Source organism: Dermatophagoides farinae, chromosome 7 (genome assembly GCF_024713945.1).
Source record: "Dermatophagoides farinae isolate YC_2012a chromosome 7, ASM2471394v1, whole genome shotgun sequence".
Lineage (NCBI taxonomy): Eukaryota > Metazoa > Arthropoda > Arachnida > Sarcoptiformes > Pyroglyphidae > Dermatophagoides > Dermatophagoides farinae.
The window spans coordinates 3,935,266-3,953,617 of record NC_134683.1 but is presented as its reverse complement, the minus strand read 5'-3'; the positions used below and the strand labels follow the sequence as shown (position 1 = coordinate 3,953,617).

General features: G+C 34.6%; 1 protein-coding gene across 1 annotated transcript; it reads left to right on the top strand.

Moving 5' to 3' along the window:
• The first annotated feature begins 22 nt into the window (after nt 1–22).
• Nucleotides 23–18,225, top strand: LOC142597681 (uncharacterized). Its single transcript, XM_075732729.1, has 11 exons — nt 23–2,269; nt 2,483–3,606; nt 3,676–3,909; nt 4,147–4,481; nt 4,527–4,883; nt 4,965–5,357; nt 5,583–6,251; nt 6,489–9,066; nt 9,424–9,501; nt 10,546–13,764; nt 14,126–18,225. The coding sequence occupies exons 1-11, from the start codon at nt 45–47 to the stop codon at nt 17,614–17,616; spliced, it is 14,703 nt and encodes a 4,900-aa protein (XP_075588844.1). The 5' UTR covers nt 23–44; the 3' UTR covers nt 17,617–18,225.
• The last annotated feature ends 127 nt before the right edge of the window (nt 18,226–18,352 follow it).

Below are 18,352 nucleotides of genomic sequence, written 5' to 3'. Positions count from 1 at the left end.
ATATGATTGATGATCATAATATTGATCAATCATTATTGGATGAAATGAAACAATCCACGTGTCCAATTGAATGTCGTACGAATATCAAATTACAACTGAGTCAATGTTATGCAACCGTTACGGAAACACCGTTATATGAAACATATCAAATGTTGGAAGAATTTACAGCGGATGATGAATTTGAAAAGATCGATAAACCATCAACAATTGAAGAACATCGTGAAACACAATCTGTAATAACGGAAGAAACATTTGTATTTGAAACATGTAAACCATTCAAAATTCCAGATGAATTATGTCAAGCCACTGAAGTATTCGATGATGATCTAACCAAACCGGAAACCAAAGAAGATGAAGAAAAACAACCGACAAAGAAAAAAGTGAAAAAACCTAAAAAAGATAAACGTGAACCATCGATAACCATTGAAGAGATCAATGTTACATCACAAGATGAAGATCAAAACGAACAGCAACCAATGAAAAAACCAATGAAACCAGTTGTATCATTGTTTCAAGAGGAACGTGATATAAAAATTCAGATTGAATTGGATGATTTAGAAATCAAAGATTTCACTGAAGGTGATGATGATGATTTATCACGATTGGATATGTCGGGAAAAATTGAATTAATCAGTGAAGATGATGATCAACTAAAATCATTGGGTGAAGAATTGGAATCACTGGGCGAGGAATTGATCGAAGATCAACCAACGGAAACGACAAAAATTAAAAAATCAAAGAAAATGAAAAAAGTTTTAAGACGAAAATCAACACTCGATGATGATGAAGAAAAGCCGAAATTTGTTACCACTGAAGATTTGATTGAATTAAAACCAACGGATGATTTACCATTACAAGAAGAAAAGCAGACAACGATTGAAGATGAAATTCATCCAGATATTGAATCTGAAATTGATGTTGAAACAAAAAAGAAAGTGATAAAGAAAATGAAACCAAAAGAACAATTTGTTACCGAATTAGATGGATTTGATCAAAAAGAAGTGACAGAAGAGGTGAAAACAGAAATTTTTGAAGAAATTATTGAATTGCCATCGGATGAACAGCCAGAAAAACGGGAAGATGATGAAAAGCCTATTGATGATGATAGGCCACACGATGAAAAAGAAAAACCGAAAAAGAAAAAAGTCATCAGACGAAAATCCAAACCAGATGCATTGGAAACTAAACCAACCGATGAAGAGACGAAAATCATCACTGAAGAATTGATTGCCTTGAAACCAACCGATGAAATTCTCGAGGAACAAGCTCCTGAAGAAGAGATACAACCTGATATTGAATCCGAAGTTGGCGTTGAAACCAAGAAAAAATTGGTTAAAAAATTAACAAAACCAAAAGAACCAACAGCTGATTTACATGAAGCTGAGGAAAAAGAAATAACCGAAGAAACTATAGTCACTGTGACTGAGGAAATCATCGAATTTCCCGATGAAAAGCAAAAACCAGAGGAAGAAATTCCAGAAGAGAAACCCGAAGAAGGTAAACCAAAAAAACCTTCAAAGAAAAAAGTCATCAGACGAAAATCTAAACAAGATGCTTTGGAAGCTAAACCCGAAGAGGAGACAAAAGTCACAACAGAAGAAGTGATTGCCTTGAAACCAACCGATGAAATTCTTGAGGAACAAGCTCCTGAAGAAGAGATACAACCTGACATCGAATCCGAAGTTGGAGTTGAAACAAAGAAAAAATTGGTTAAAAAATTAACGAAACCAAAAGAACCAACAGCTGAATTGCAGGATGCCGATGAAAAAGAAATAACCGAAGAAACGACAGTCACTGTGACTGAAGAAATCATCGAACTACCAGATGAAGATGCTGAAACTAAACCAGATAAAGATGAAGAAAAGCCAAAAAAGAAGAAAAAAGTAAAGAAACAAATCACAGAGCAAGTGATTGAAGTGATTGAAATCTATGAAGTTGTTGAATCAATTCCAACAGTTGAAATAATCGAAGGCAAGAAGAAAAAGGTGCACAAAATCAAAAAAATCAAAAAGCCTGAAGATCAACAACCGATCGAGTATAAAGAAGAACCAGAAGATCAAGTGATTCTGGATGCAGAAGATAAACCAGAAAAGGTTATCCGAAAAGTCAAAAAAGACAAAAAACCTAAAGAAGAGAAAGATGAAGAAGTTATACCTGAACAGCCCAGTGAAAGTGAAACAACGGAAATCATTGAAACTGTTCAAGAAATCGATACACCAGAAGGTAAAAAGAAAGTTGTCAAAAAAGTCAAAAAGACAAAGAAAACTGAAGAGATGAAACCAATGGAAGATGAAAAATCTGTTGAAAAAGATGAACCAGAAGTTGTCGAAACGATCGAAGAGATTGAAACACCAGAAGGTAAAAAGACTGTCCTCAAAAAGGTTAAAAAATCCAAAATCCAAATTGAAGAAAAAGAAGAAATGAAACATAAAAAACCGAAAAAGTTTAAATCCAAAACACATACTGAGGATGATGAAAAAGCAATCACTGAAGAAATGATTGACTTGAAACCAACAGATGAAATTCTCGAGGAACAAGCTCCAGAAGATGAAATTCAACCTGACATTGAATCCGAAGTAGGTGTTGAAACCAAGAAAAAATTGGTTAAAAAATTAACGAAACCAAAAGCACCAACAGCTGAATTGCAGGATGCCGATGAAAAAGAAATAACCGAAGAAACAACAGTCACTGTCACCGAGGAAATCATCGAACTTCCTGATGAAGAGCAAAAACCAGAAGAAGAAATTCCAGAAGAGAAACCCGAAGAAGGTAAACCGAAAAAACCTTCAAAGAAAAAAGTCATCAGACGAAAATCCAAACCAGATGCATTGGAAACTAAACCCGATGATGAGACAAAAATCATCACTGAAGAATTGATTGCCTTGAAACCAACAGATGAAATTCTCGAGCAACAAGCTCCAGAAGATGAAATTCAGCCCGGCATTGAATCCGAAGTAGGTGTTGAAACAAAGAAAAAATTGGTTAAAAAATTAACGAAACCAAAAGCATCAACAGCTGAATTGCAGGATGCCGATGAAAAAGAAATAACCGAAGAAACAACAGTAACAGTGACTGAAGAAATCATCGAACTTCCTGATGAAGAACAAAAACCGGAAGATGAAACAAAACCAGTTGAAGATAAAGAAAAGCCAAAAAAGAAAAAAGTCATCAGACGAAAATCTAAACCAGATGCTTTGGAAACTAAACCCAAAGAGGAGACAAAAGTCACAACAGAAGAAGTGATTTCTATAAAGCCAACCGATGAAATTTTGGAAGAAAAAGCTCCAGAAGATGAAATTCAGCCTGACATTGAATCCGAAGTTGGCGTTGAAACAAAGAAAAAATTGGTTAAAAAATTGACTAAACCAAAAGAACCAACAGCAGAATTACAGGAAGCCGGGGAAAAAGAAATAACCGAAGAAACAACAGTCACTGTGACTGAAGAAATTATTGAACTTCCAGATGAAGAAGTTGAAACTAAACCAGATAAAGATGAAGAAAAGCCAAAAAAGAAGAAAAAAGTAAAGAAACAAATCACAGAACAAGTGATTGAAGTGATCGAAATCTATGAAGTAGTTGAATCAATTCCAACAGTTGAACTAATCGAAGGAAAGAAGAAAAAAGTGCACAAAATCAAGAAAATCAAAAAGCCTGAAGACCAACAACCGATCGAGTACAAAGAAGAACCAGAAGACCAGATAATTCTGGATTCAGAAGATAAACCAGAAAAGGTTATCCGAAAAGTCAAAAAAGATAAAAAACCTAAAGAAGAGCTAGATGAAGAAGTTAAACCAGAACAGCCCAGTGAAAGTGAAATCACTGAAACAACGGAGATCATTGAAACTGTTCAAGAAATCGACACACCAGAAGGTAAAAAGAAAGTTGTCAAAAAAGTGAAAAAGACAAAGAAAACTGATGAAACCACTCCAATTACTGATAAAATTGAACTCGTTGAAGAAGATAAACCAGAAGAAATCACGGAATCAATAGAGGAGATTGAAACACCAGAAGGTAAAAAGACTGTAATCAAAAAGGTGAAGAAATCTAAAATCAAAGTTGAAGAAGAAGAAGAAATGAAACCAGAAGAAAAAACAAAGGCGAAAAAGCCAAAAACAATAAAACCCAAAAAACCTACTGAGGATGATGAAAAAGAAACCACTGAAAAAATGATTGCCTTGAAACCAACCGATGAAATTCTCGAGGAACAAGCTCCTGAAGAAGAGATACAACCTGATATTGAATCCGAAGTTGGCGTTGAAACCAAGAAAAAATTGGTGAAAAAATTGACTAAACCAAAAGAACAAAAATTTGAATTGCAAGAAGTCGATGAAAAAGAAATAACCGAAGAAAGAACAGTCACTGTCACCGAGGAAATCATCGAACTACCAGATGAAGAAGAAGAAAAACCAGAAGACGAAACAAAACCAGTAGAAGATAAACCGAAAAAGAAAAAAGTCATCAGACGAAAATCTAAACCAGATGTGATGGAAGAAGAGAAACTAGAAAAACCTTCAGAAATGGCAGAGGAAGAAAAAGTTGTGGATAAATTGAAAGATGAAAAAAGACCAACGAAGAAAACCAAAAAAGATAAGAAACCTGAAGATGAAACAGAAGAATTACAGCCTGAAGTTGAAACTAAAGAAATCGATGAAACCGAAACATTTGAAAAAGCTTCACCTGAAGAAACGACCGAAGAACCTGGTGAAATTGAAAAAACCGAATTGGTTGACATTGAAATCACTAGTGAAGAAATAACTAAAGAGAAAAAGAAAGGCTTCAAAAAAATAAAACCAAAACGACAAGATGATATTGTGAAAGGTGAAACTAAAACTGGAGATGAAGTTGTCGAAGAGGAAGATAAACCTGAAAAAGAAGAGGAGAATGTAATTGAAGGAAAAGACGAACCTATAAAACCTGAAGACGAAACCAAGCCTGAAATTGATGAACAATTGGTAGAAGAAAAACCAAAGAAAACAAAGAAATTGAAACCTAAAAAACCAACGGAAAAACCAGAAGATGAGGATAAAGTCATCACTGAAGAAGTGATTGCCTTGAAATCAACCGATGAAATTCTTGAGGAACAAGCTCCTGAAGAAGAGATACAACCTGATATTGAATCAGAAGTTGGCGTTGAAACCAAGAAAAAATTGGTTAAAAAATTGACTAAGCCAAAAGAACCATCAGCTGATTTACATGAAGCTGATGAAAAAGAAATAACCGAAGAAACTACAGTCATTGTGACTGAAGAAATCATCGAATTACCAGATGAAGAAGTCGAAAAACCAGAAGATGAAACGAAAACCGATGAAGATAAACCAAAAAAGAAGAAAAAAGTAAAGAAACAAATCACAGAACAAGTGATTGAAGTGATCGAAATCTATGAAGTAGTTGAATCAATTCCAGCAATTGAACAAGTTGATGGCCAAAAGAAAAAGGTTCATAAAATCAAGAAAATTAAAAAACCAGAAGCCATTGAACCGATTGAATATAAAGAAGAACCAGAAGATCAAATCATACTCGATCAGTATGACAAACCTGAAAAAGTTATTCGAAAAGTCAAAAAAGACAAAAAACCTAAAGAGGAAAAACCAGAGCAGCTGACTGAAACTGAAACAACGGAGCAGCTGATTGAAACGATCCAAGAGATTGAGACTCCGGAAGGAAAGAAAAAAGTTGTCAAAAAGGTAAAGAAAACCAAAGAAACAACAACTAGTGATGAAATAAAGCCCGTTGAAGAAGAAGATAAGTCAGAAGTAATCACCGAATCAATAGAAGAGTTTGAAACACCAGAAGGCAAAAAGACTGTCCTCAAAAAGGTTAAAAAATCCAAAATCAAAGTTGAAGACGACGAAGAAGAAAAGAAACCAGAAGAAGAAACAAAACCTAAAAAACCGAAAAAGTTGAAACCCAAAACACCTACTGAGGATGAAGAAAAAGCAATCACTGAAGAAATGATTGCCTTGAAACCAACAGATGAAATTCTCGAGGAACAAGCTCCAGAAGATGAAATTCAACCTGACATTGAATCCGAAGTTGGCGTAGAAACCAAGAAAAAATTGGTTAAAAAATTAACGAAACCAAAAGAACCAACAACTGATTTACAGGAAGAACCCGAACAAAAAGAAATTACAGAAGAAACAACAATCACGGTGACTGAAGAAATCATCGAAATTCCTGATGAAGAAGTTGAAACTAAACCAGATAAAGATGAAGAAAAGCCAAAAAAGAAGAAAAAAGTAAAGAAACAGATCGTAGAACAAGTGATTGAAGTGATCGAAATTTATGAAGTTATTGAATCAATTCCAACAGTTGAAATAATCGAAGGCAAGAAGAAAAAAGCGCACAAAATCAAGAAAATCAAAAAGCCTGAAGATCAACAACCGATCGAGTATAAAGAAGAACCAGAAGATGAAATCATACTCGATCAGTATGACAAACCTGAAAAAGTTATCCGAAAAGTCAAAAAAGACAAAAAACCTAAAGAAGAGAAAGATGAAGAAGTTATACCTGAACAGCCCAGTGAAAGTGAAACAACGGAAATCATTGAAACTGTTCAAGAAATCGATACACCAGAAGGTAAAAAGAAAGTTGTCAAAAAAGTGAAAAAGACAAAGAAAACTGATGAAGCCACACCAATCACTGATAAAATTGAACTCGTTGAAGAAGAAGATAAACCAGAAGAAATCACGGAATCAATAGAGGAGATTGAAACACCAGAAGGCAAAAAGACTGTCCTCAAAAAGGTTAAAAAATCCAAAATCAAAGTTGAAGACGAAGAAGAAGAAAAGAAACCAGAAGAAAAAGACGAAATGCACGAAGAAGATACAAAATCTAAAAAACCGAAAAAATTGAAACACAAAAAACCTACTGAGGATGATGAAAAAGCAATCACTGAAGAAATGATTGACTTGAAACCATCAGATGAAATTTTGGAAGAAAAAGCTCTAGAAGATGAAATTCAACCTGATATTGAATCCGAAGTTGGAGTTGAAACAAAGAAAAAATTGACTAAACCAAAAGAACCAACAGCTGAATTGCATGATGCCGATGAAAAAGAAATAACCGAAGAAACTACAGTCATTGTGACTGAGGAAATCATCGAATTACCAGATGAAGAAGTCGAAAAACCAGAAGATGAAACTAAACCAGATGAAGATAAAGAAAAACCGAAAAAGAAAAAAGTCATCAGACGAAAATCTAAACCAGATGCCTTGGAAATTAAACCCGAAGAGGAGACAAAAGTCACAACAGAAGAAGTGATTGCCTTGAAACCAACCGATGAAATTCTCGAGGAACAAGCTCCTGAAGAAGAGATACAACCTGATATTGAATCCGAAGTTGGCGTTGAAACCAAGAAAAAATTGGTTAAAAAATTAACAAAACCAAAAGAACCAACAGCAGAATTACAGGAAGCCGAGGAAAAAGAAATTATTGAAGAAACAAAAGTCACATTTACTGAAGAAATAATCGAACTTCCTGATGAAGTGCAAAAACCAGGGAAAGAAATTCCAGAAGAGAAACCCGAAGAAGGTAAACCGAAAAAACCTTCAAAGAAAAAAGTCATCAGACGAAAATCCAAACCAGAAATTACTGAAGAACAACCAGAAAAACCAGTGGTTACCGAAGAATTGATTGACTTGAAACCAAAAGACGAACTTTTTGAAGAACAAAAACCTGAAGATGAAATTCAACCAGAACTTGATGAATCTAAAATAGATGTTGAAACAGTCAAAAAGACTGTGAAAAAATCGAAACAAAAAGATTCAGTAACAAAACCACAGGAAACAGAAGAAGATAAAGAAATTACGGAAGAAACACAAATTACAGTAACTGAAGAAATTATCGAATTACCTGATGAAGAAAAGAAACCAGAAGAAGATAAAACTGAAGAAAAACCAGAAGAAAAAGGAAAAACAAAGAAGAAGCCTTCAAAGAAAGTAATTCGTCGTAAATCGAAACCAGATGATGTTACCGAAGAACAACCAGAGAAACCAATTTTAACTGAAGAATTAATCGAATTGAAACCAAAAGACGAAATCGTAGAAGAAAAACCAGAAGATGAAATCAAACCAGAACTTGATGAGTCTAAAATAGATGTTGAAACAGTGAAAAAGACTGTGAAAAAATCAAAACGAAAAGATTCAGTGACCGAACTACAGGAAGGTGAAGAAGATAAAGAAGTAACTGAAGATACACAAGTTACTGTATCGGAAGAAATAATCGAACTTCCTGGTGAAGAACAAAAACCAGAAGAAGAGATTCCAGAAGAAAAACCTGAAGAAGGTAAACCAAAAAAACCATCAAAGAAAAAAGTAATTCGACGTAAATCGAAACCAGATGTCGCTGAAGAAAAGATGGATGAAAGTAAAAAACCAGTCATGACCGAAGAATTGATTGAATTGAAACCAAAAGATGAGCTTTTTGATGAAGAAAAGCAAGAAGATGAAACGCGACCGGAAATAGAAGCCATAGTGGATGATGAAACAACAAAAAAGACAGTGAAAAAGTCTAAACGAAAAGATTCAGCAACCAAATTACAGGAAAGTGAAGAAGATAAAGAAATCATTGAAGAAACACAAGTTACAGTCACTGAAGAAGTTATTGAACTTCCTGGTGAAGAACAGCAGAAACCTGAAGAAGAAAAACCCGTGGAAAAGATGGCGGAAGATGAAGAAAAACCAGAAGAAGAAGGTAAGCCGAAAAAACCATCAAAGAAAAAAGTGATTCGACGAAAATCGAAGCCAGATGTCGTTGATGAAGAAGAAAAACAACCAATTGTCACTGAAGAATTAATCGAATTGAAACCAAAAGACGAATTTGTCGAAGAACAAAAACCAGAAGAAGAAATCCAACCAGAACTTGAACAAACCAAAGTGGATGTTGAAACAACAAAGAAAACGATTAAAAAGTCGAAACCTAAAGATTCAGCAACCAAACTACAGGAAGGTGAAGAAGATAAAGAAATTACGGAAGAAACACAAATTACAGTCACTGAAGAAGTTATTGAACTTCCAGATGAAGAACAAAAACCAGAAGAAGAAATTCCAGAAGGGAAACCTGAAGAAGGTAAACTAAAGAAACCATCAAAGAAAAAAGTAATTCGACGTAAATCGAAACCAGATGATGTTACTGAAGAACAACCAAAGGAACCGATTTCGGTTGTCACCGAAGAACAAATTGAAATGAAACCAAAAGAAGATATCTTAGATGAAAAACCAGAAGATGAAATCAAACCCGATGCTGTTGAATCAACAGTGGATGTTGAAACAGTGAAAAAGACTGTGAAAAAGAAAACTAAACGTCGCGAATCGAAATCAGAATTGGAACAACCAAAAGAAGAAACAGAATTTGAAGAAGAAACAGAATTTGAAGAAGAAACTGAAATTACAATAACCGAAGAGATTATAGAATTTCTTGGTGAAGAATTGAAACCTGAAGAGGAGATTGAAGAAAAACCCGAAGAAGGAAAACCAAAAAAACCATCGAAAAAAGTTAAAAGACGTAAATCAAAACCAGATTCATTGTTATTGGCTGAAGAAGAAGAAGATCAGCCAATCAAAAGGGAATCTAGTCCTGAAGAAGAAACTGAAGAAATCACAAAAACACCGAAAAAATTGAAAAAAGATAAGAAACCAGCCGATGTAATGGCGGAAAAATTAGAGCCAGAAATTATATCGAAAAAAGTAACCGAAGATGAACAACCTGAAGACGAAAAGGAAACAACCGTCACTATGGAAGAATATCCAGCTGAAAAAGATGCAGATGAAATTGAAGACATAGAAATTACGACCGAAGAAATAACTAAAGAAAAGAAAAAAGGTGTGAAAAAATTAAAACCAAAAGAAAAGGAAATTCTTCACCAGAAACCAACAGAAGAATTACAACAGCCTGAAGAAAAAGATGCTGTTACAACGACGGAAGAAACAATTGATTTGAAAACATTCGATATCGATGAACAACGACCAGAAGATGAAATTCAACCGGACATTGAACATACCGTTGATGTTGTGACAATGAAAAAAGTGAGTGAAAAACCAAAACGTCGAAAATCACAACCAACATGCATTGAGGAAACAATTGATCAGAAAGATATTTCGGAAGAGACCACGGTTACCGTAACTGAAGAAATAATTGAACTACCAGATGAACAAGAAAAACCTGAAGAACAGCAGCAGCAACTCGAAGAAGGTAAACCGAAAAAATCTTCATCGAAGAAAATTCGACGTAAATCTAAACCGGAAATTGTTGAAGAAATCAAAGATGTTGATGAACCAGTGATAACTGAAGAATTTATCGAACTGAAATCAGCCGATGAATCTGTGGTTGAAGAACAAAAATCTGTTGATGATGCTGAAATTAAACCCGAAATGGATGAATCAAAAATTGAAATTAAAACTAAAAAATCGGTTAAAAAACCAAAACGTAGAGAATCGCTAACACAATTAGATGAAACAAAACCCGAAAAAGAAATGGAAGAAAAAACACAGGTAACAGTGACAGAAGAAATTATCGAATTACCGGATGAAGTGCAAGAAGAACCGGAAGAAATTCCAGAAGAGAAACAACCAGAAGAAGAAAAACCAAAGAAGAAACCATCAAAGAAAATTCGACGTAAATCGAAACCTGACGATATCACTGAAGATAAACCTGAAAAACCGGTTGTAACCGAAGAATTGATTGACTTGAAACCCAAAGATGAAATTATTGATGAAAAATTGTCAGAAGAAAAAGAAATAAAACCCGATGAAGTCGAATCAACAGTTGATGTTGAAACAACAAAAAAGACAGTGAAAAAATCCAAACGAAAAGATTCAGTGACCAAAGTACAAGAGGGTGAAGAAGATAAAGAATTCATTGAAGAAACACAAATTACAGCAACTGAAGAAGTTATTGAACTTCCTGGTGAAGAACAGCAGAAACCTGAAGAAGAAAAACCCGAGCAAAAGATGGCGGAAAATGAAGAAAAACCAGAAGAAGAAGGTAGACCGAAAAAACCATCAAAGAAAAAAGTGATTCGACGAAAATCGAAGCCAGATGTCTCTGAAGAAAAGATGGATGAAAGTAAAACACCAGTCATGACCGAAGAATTGATTGAATTGAAACCAAAAGATGAGGTTTTCGATGAAGAAAAACAGGAAGAAGAAATTCAGCCTGAACTTGAAGAATCCAAAATCGAATTTGAAACCAAAAAATCAGTGAAAAAATCCAAACGCAAAGAATCTGTAACTACAGAATTGGAAGAAAGTAAAGAAGATAAAGAAGTAACTGAAGAGACACAAGTTACCGTATCGGAAGAAATAATCGAACTTCCAGATGAAGAGCAAAAACCAGAAGAAGAAATCTCAGAAGAGAAACCCGAAGAAGGTAAACCAAAGAAGAAACCTTCGAAGAAAATACGACGAAAATCAAAACCAGATGTCGTTGATGAAGAAGAAAAACAGCCAATTGTCACTGAAGAATTAATCGAATTGAAACCAAAAGACGAACTTGTTGATGAACAAAAACCAGAAGAAGAAATCCAACAAGAACTTGAACAAACCAAAGTGGATGTTGAAACAACAAAGAAAACGATTAAAAAGTCGAAACGTAAAGATTCAGCAACCAAATTACAGGAAGGTGATGTTGATAAAGAAATTACGGAAGAAACACAAATTACAGTCACTGAAGAAGTTATTGAACTTCCAGATGAAGAGCAAAAACCAGAAGATGAAACTGAAGAAAAACCAAAAGAAGAAGGTAAACCAAAGAAACCATCAAAGAAAAAAGTGATTCGACGTAAATCTAAACCAGAAATTACTGAAGAACAACCAGAAAAACCAATTGTAACTGAAGAATTGATTGACTTGAAACCAAAAGACGAAATCGTAGAAGAAAAACCAGAAGATGAATTCAAACCAGAACTTGATGAGTCTAAAATAGATGTTGAAACAGTGAAAAAGACTGTGAAAAAATCGAAACGAAAAGATTCAGTGACCGAACTACAAGAAGGTGAACAAGATAAAGAAGTAACTGAAGATTCACAAGTTACTGTATCGGAAGAAGTTATTGAACTTCCTGGTGAAGAACAGCAGAAACCAGAGGAAGAGATTTCAGAAGAAAAACCTGAAGAAGGTAAACCGAAAAAACCTTCAAAGAAAAAAGTGATTCGACGTAAATCTAAACCAGAAATTACTGAAGAACAACCAGAAAAATCAGTGGTTACCGAAGAATTGATTGAATTGAAACCAAAAGACGAACTTGTTGAAGAACAAAAACCTGAAGATGAGATTCAACCAGAACTTGAAGAAGCCAAAGTGGATGTTGATACAACAACAACAAAGAAAATGAGCAAAAAATCGAAACGAAAAGATTCAATAACAAAACAACAGGAAAGTGAAGAAGATAAAGAAATTACGGAAGAAACACAAATTACAGTCACTGAAGAAATTATCGAATTACCTGATGAAGAACAGAAACCAGAAGATGAAAGTGAAGAAAAACCAAAAGAAGAAGGCAAACCAAAAAAACCATCAAAGAAAATACGACGTAAATCTAAACCAGAAATAACTGAAGAACAAACGGAAAAACCGATTGTAACTGAAGAATTGATAGAATTGAAACCGAAAGACGAAATTATCGATGAAAAGTCCGAAGATGAATTTAAACCAGAACTTGATGAATCTAAAATAGGCATTGAGACAACAAAGAAAACGATTAAAAAATCAATACGTAAAGATTCAGCAACCAAATTGCAGGAAGGTGAGGAAGATAAAGAAATCACGGAAGAAACACAAGTTACTGTATCGGAAGAAATAATCGAACTTCCTGGTGAAGAACAGAAACCAGAAGAAGATATTCCAGAAGAAAAACCAGAAGAAGAAATTCCAGAAGAGAAATCCGAAGAAGGTAAGCCAAAGAAGAAGCCTTCAAAGAAAGTAATTCGTCGTAAATCGAAACCAGATGATGTTACTGAAGAACAACCAGTGAAACCAATTGTCACTGAAGAATTGATTGACTTGAAACCAAAAGAAGAAATCTTAGATGAAAAACCAGAAGATGAAATCAAACTTGATGAAGTCGAATCAACAGTTGATGTTGAAACAGTGAAAAAGACTGTGAAAAAATCTAAACGAAAAGTATCGATTACAAAATCACAAGAAAGTGGAGAAGATGATAAAGAAATTATTGAAGAAACAAAAGTCACAGTTACTGAAGAAATAATCGAACTTCCTGGTGAAGAACAAAAACCAGATGAGATAAAACCTCAAGACGAAATTCCTGATCAAGGTAAACCAAAGAAACCATCAAAGAAAATACGACGAAAATCGAAACCAGAAATCCAAGAAGAAGAAAAACAACCCGAACAAGTTGTTACCACTGAAGAAGTGATCGATTTGAAACCAAAAGAGGAAATTATCGATGAACAAATGCCAGAAGAAGAAATTAAACCTGAATTTGAAGAATCCAAAATCGATGTTGAAACGAAAAAATCTGTGAAAAAACCAAAACGTCGTGAATCAAAAGCAGAATCTGAACAGCAGCCTACAGAGGACAAAGATGTAACAGAAGAAACCAAAGTAACAGTTACTGAAGAATTCATTGAATTACCTGGTGAAGAACAGAAACCAGAAGAAGAAATACCTGAGGAAAAGATAACGGAAGAAGTGAAGCCTGAAGAAGAAGGTAAACCAAAGAAACCATCCAAGAAAATACGACGAAAATCGAAACCAGATGTCGTTGATGAAGATAAACCTGAGGAACCGATTACGGTTGTCACTGAAGAAATGATCGAATTGAAACCAAAAGATGAAATAATTGAAGAAAAATTACCCGAAATAGGAGAAGAAGAAATAAAACCCGATAAAATTGAATCAAAAATTGATGTGGAAACAACGAAAAAGATGGTGAAAAAATCAAAACGTCATGAATCAAAAACAGAAGTAGAACAGCAGCAACCAAGAGATGAAAAAGAAATTGATGAAAAAACCGAAATAATTGTTACTGAAGAAGTGATTGAATTACCGGGTGAAGAGAAACAACTCAAAGAAGAAGATGAAGATGATGAAAAACAGAAGCCGAAAAAACCATCAGTGAAATCACAACCTGAAGATAAACCAAAAGAAGACGAACAAATTGAAACAGCCTGAAGAACAAAAACCAATCGAAGAGGAAACTGAGGAACCTCAAATCAAAGATGAAGGGAAACCAAAAAAACCATCGAAAAAAGTCATAAGACGAAAATCGAAACCAGAAATTGTGGAAGAAGACAAAGAAAAACAACCTGAAACAATCATCACTGAAGAATTGATTGAACTGAAATCCAAAGATGAGCTTGTCGAAGAAGAAAAGCCAGACAAAGATGAAATCAAACCAGAACTTGATGAAGCAAAAGTGGATGTTGAAACAACAACAACAACAACAAAGAAAATGAGCAAAAAATCAAAACGTAAAGAATCGATAACAAAAATGGAAGAAACTGAAACTAAAGACATGGTGGAAGAAACTAAAATAACTGTATCAGAAGAAATTATTGAATTACCAATGGAAGAAAAACCAATTGAAACGGAAGAATGGACAGAATCGAAACCAACGATGGATGAAAAACCAGAAGAAACAATCATTGCCAAAGAAGAAGAAGAAGATGTTGGTGGTAAACCAAAGAAACCATCAAAGAAAAAAGTGATTCGAAGAAAATCAAAACCAGATGTCGTTGTTGAAGAAGAACAAGAAAAACAACCAATTGAAACAATGGTGACTGAACAACTGATTGAATTGAAACCAAAAGATGAAATCATTGAAGAACCGAAACCACAAGAAGAAGATGTGATTCAACCAGATATAGAATCAACAATTGATGTTGAAACTGTTGAGAAAAAGACTGAAAAGAAGAAAATTAAACGTCGTGAATCGAAAACTGAATTGGAGGAACCAAAAGAACAGCCGAAAGACGTTGAAGAAGAAACTAAAGTTATTGTCACCGAAGAAGTGATAGAATTACCGGGCGAACCGAAACATCCAGAAGAAAAAACCGAATTCGATGAAGAAGAAAAGAAACCCGAACATGATGAAAAAGAAATTCCCGAAAAACCAAAAGAAAAGAAAAAATCAAAGAAAGAAAAACGAGAATCATTGAAACCAGAAATTGAAAAAATGCCTGTAGAAGAAACAAAACCGGTTATTACCGAAGAAATGATTGAATTGAAACCAAAAGATGAATTGATTGAAGAACAAATGCCGGTGGATGAAATCAAGCCGGAAATCGATGAATCTAGAATTGATGTTGAAACAAAAAAATCGTTGAAAAAATCTAAACGACGTGAATCTCAACCACAAATTGAAGAAAGCAAAGAAGAAGGTACCGGCATTGAAGAAGAGACTAGTGTTACAGTTTCTGAAGAAATCATTGAACTTGCTGGTGATGAGAAAAAACCCGAACAACAACCAAAAGAAGAAGAAATTCCCATTACTGAAGAAAAACCCGAAGAAGAAGGTAAACCAAAGAAACCATCGAAAAAAGTCATAAGACGAAAATCTAAACCAGATGTTGTCGACGAACAAAAACCCATTGTCACGGAAGAAGTGATCGACTTGAAACCAAAAGAGGCGATCGTCGATGAACAAAAACCAGAAAAAGAAACTAAACCTGAACTTGAAGAATCCAAAATCGAAGTTGAAACAAAAAAATCGGTGAAAAAATCAAAACGTTCTGAATCAAAAACAGAATTAGAACAACCGAAAGCGGATAAACCGGATGTAGAAGAAGAAACCAAAGTAATAGTAACTGAACAAGTGATTGAATTACCGGGTGATGATCAAAAACCGGATGAAGAAAAACAACAGGAAGAACAAATATCTGAAATGGAAGAAAAACCCAAAGAAGAAGAAGAAGGTAAACCAAAGAAACCATCGAAGAAAATACGACGAAAATCGAAACCAGAAATCCAAGAAGAAGAAAAACAACCAGAACAAGTTGTTACCACTGAAGAAGTGATCGATTTGAAGCCAAAAGAGGCGATCATCGATGAACAAAAACCAGAAGAAGAAACTAAACCAGAACTCGAAGAATCTAAAATCGATGTTGAAACAAAAAAATCTGTGAAAAAACCAAAACGTCGTGAATCGAAAACAAAAATGGAACAACAACCTACTACAGAGGACAAAGATGTAGCAGAAGAAACCAAAGTAACAGTTACTGAAGAAATCATTGAATTACCTGGTGAAGAACAAAAACCAGAAGAAAAACCCGAAGAAAAGATAACGGAAGAAGAAAAGCCTGAGGAAAAGATAACGGAAGAAGAAAAACCCAAAGATGAAGAAGAAAAGATAACGGAAGAAGAAAAGCCTGAGGAAAAGATAACGGAAGAAGAAAAACCCAAAGATGAAGAAGAAGGTAAACCAAAGAAACCATCGAAAAAAGTCATAAGACGAAAATCGAAACCAGATGTCGTTGATGAAGAAAAACAACCTGAACAAGTTGTTACCACTGAAGAAGTAATCGATTTGAAGCCAAAAGAGGCGATCATCGATGAACAAAAACCAGAAGAAGAAACTAAACCCGAACTCGAAGAATCCAAAATCGACGTTGAAACAAAAAAATCAGTGAAAAAACCAAAACGTCGAGAATCACAGCCAACAACGGTTGAAAAACCTATGGATGAAGATAAAGACGTTGAAACCGACGCAAAAGTCATTGTTTCAGAGGAAGTAATTGAAATGCCTGCTGATATCGAGAAAAAACCAATGGAAAAACCAAAAGATGAAACTCATATGGTTGGCGAAGAAAAACCAGCACAGGAACAACCAACAAAAGAAGAAGAATCAAAACCCGAAGAAGAAATAGGTAAACCAAAAAGACCATCGAAAAAAATTATCCGACGTAAATCATCACAACCTGATGAAGAGAAACCTGAACAAGTTGTTGCTACCACTGAAGAAGTGATGATTGATTTGAAACCAAAAGAAGAAATTATTGAAGAAACAAAACCCGAAAAAGATGTTGATGAAATCAAACCAGAAGAAATTCAACAATCTACAGTTGAAATTGAAACAACAAAAGTGATAAAAAAATCAAAACGTAAAGATTCAAAATCCGAAGTGAAAGAAGAAGATCGTAAAGAAGTGATCGAAGAAACAACAGTAAAAGTGACTGAAGAAATCATTGAATTACCGGGTGAAGAAAAACGGCCAGAAGAAAAAGTTGAACCAATCAAAGACGAAGACAAACCACCAGTGCCGGAGAAAGAAGAAATCAAACCAGAACCACAAGAAGAAGGTAAGCCAAAAAGACCATCGAAAAAAATTATTAGACGAAAATCATCACAACCTGAAGTGAAACCAGAAGACGAAAAGGTCGAAAAGGAGGAAATTTCGAAAGAATCACCTGTTGAAGTTGAAACAATAAAAATCGAGAAGCCTGAACGACAACCAGAAGAATCGTTACAATCACAACCAGAAGAAATTCCCGATGATAAACATGTTGATGATGAAACAAAAATTACCGTTACTGAAGAAATTATTGAAATTCCATCGGAAGAAAAACCCGAAGAACCTAGAACTGAAGAAACAGTTCAATTGAAACCGATTGAAGAAACGGTTACCGAACCGACACCCGAAGAAGAAATTAAAACCACAAATTGAGGAAATTGCCACCGAAATTGAAACAAAAACAACAACGGTTAAGAAATTAAAACGAAAAAAAGAGTCTGTACCAGAAGCAATCAAAAAAGATAAAGATGTCGAAGAAGAAACAGAGTTCAAAGTAAGTGAAGAAGTTATTGAATTACCAGGTGAAGAAAAACAGCCACTGGAACCAGAAAAAGAAAAACCAGCACCAGAAGAACAACCTGAAGAGAAATCTGAACTCAAGGAAGAGGAAAAAATCGAAACGACAGTAGTTGAAGAAAAGAAAAAGAAAAAACTCAGCATCAAACGAAAATCGAAACCAGATATTATGGAAGAGGAAAAACCAATGAAACCCGATGAAACAACTGTTGTGGAAATTGTAAAATTGCAAAAACCAACAATCGAACAACCTGAAGACGAAACTACGGTTGAAGAGGTAATCAAATTGAAACCAACTGTCGACGAATCGATTGTGGAAGAGATTATTCAATTGAAAAAAGAAAAGACTGATGAACCGAAAATTATTTCCACTGCCGAAATAGTGGAACAAAAACCACAGATTGATGAAGAAAAACCTGAACTGCAGGAACCAATTAAAGCCCAAAGAAGATAAACCGAAAAAAATTGTTCGCCGAAAATCAAGCACAAAAATTGTTGTTGAAGAAGAAAAACCAAAAGAACAACCAAAAACTGAAGAAGACGAAATCAAACCGGAGATTGAATCAACAAAATTCGACATAAAAACCGAACC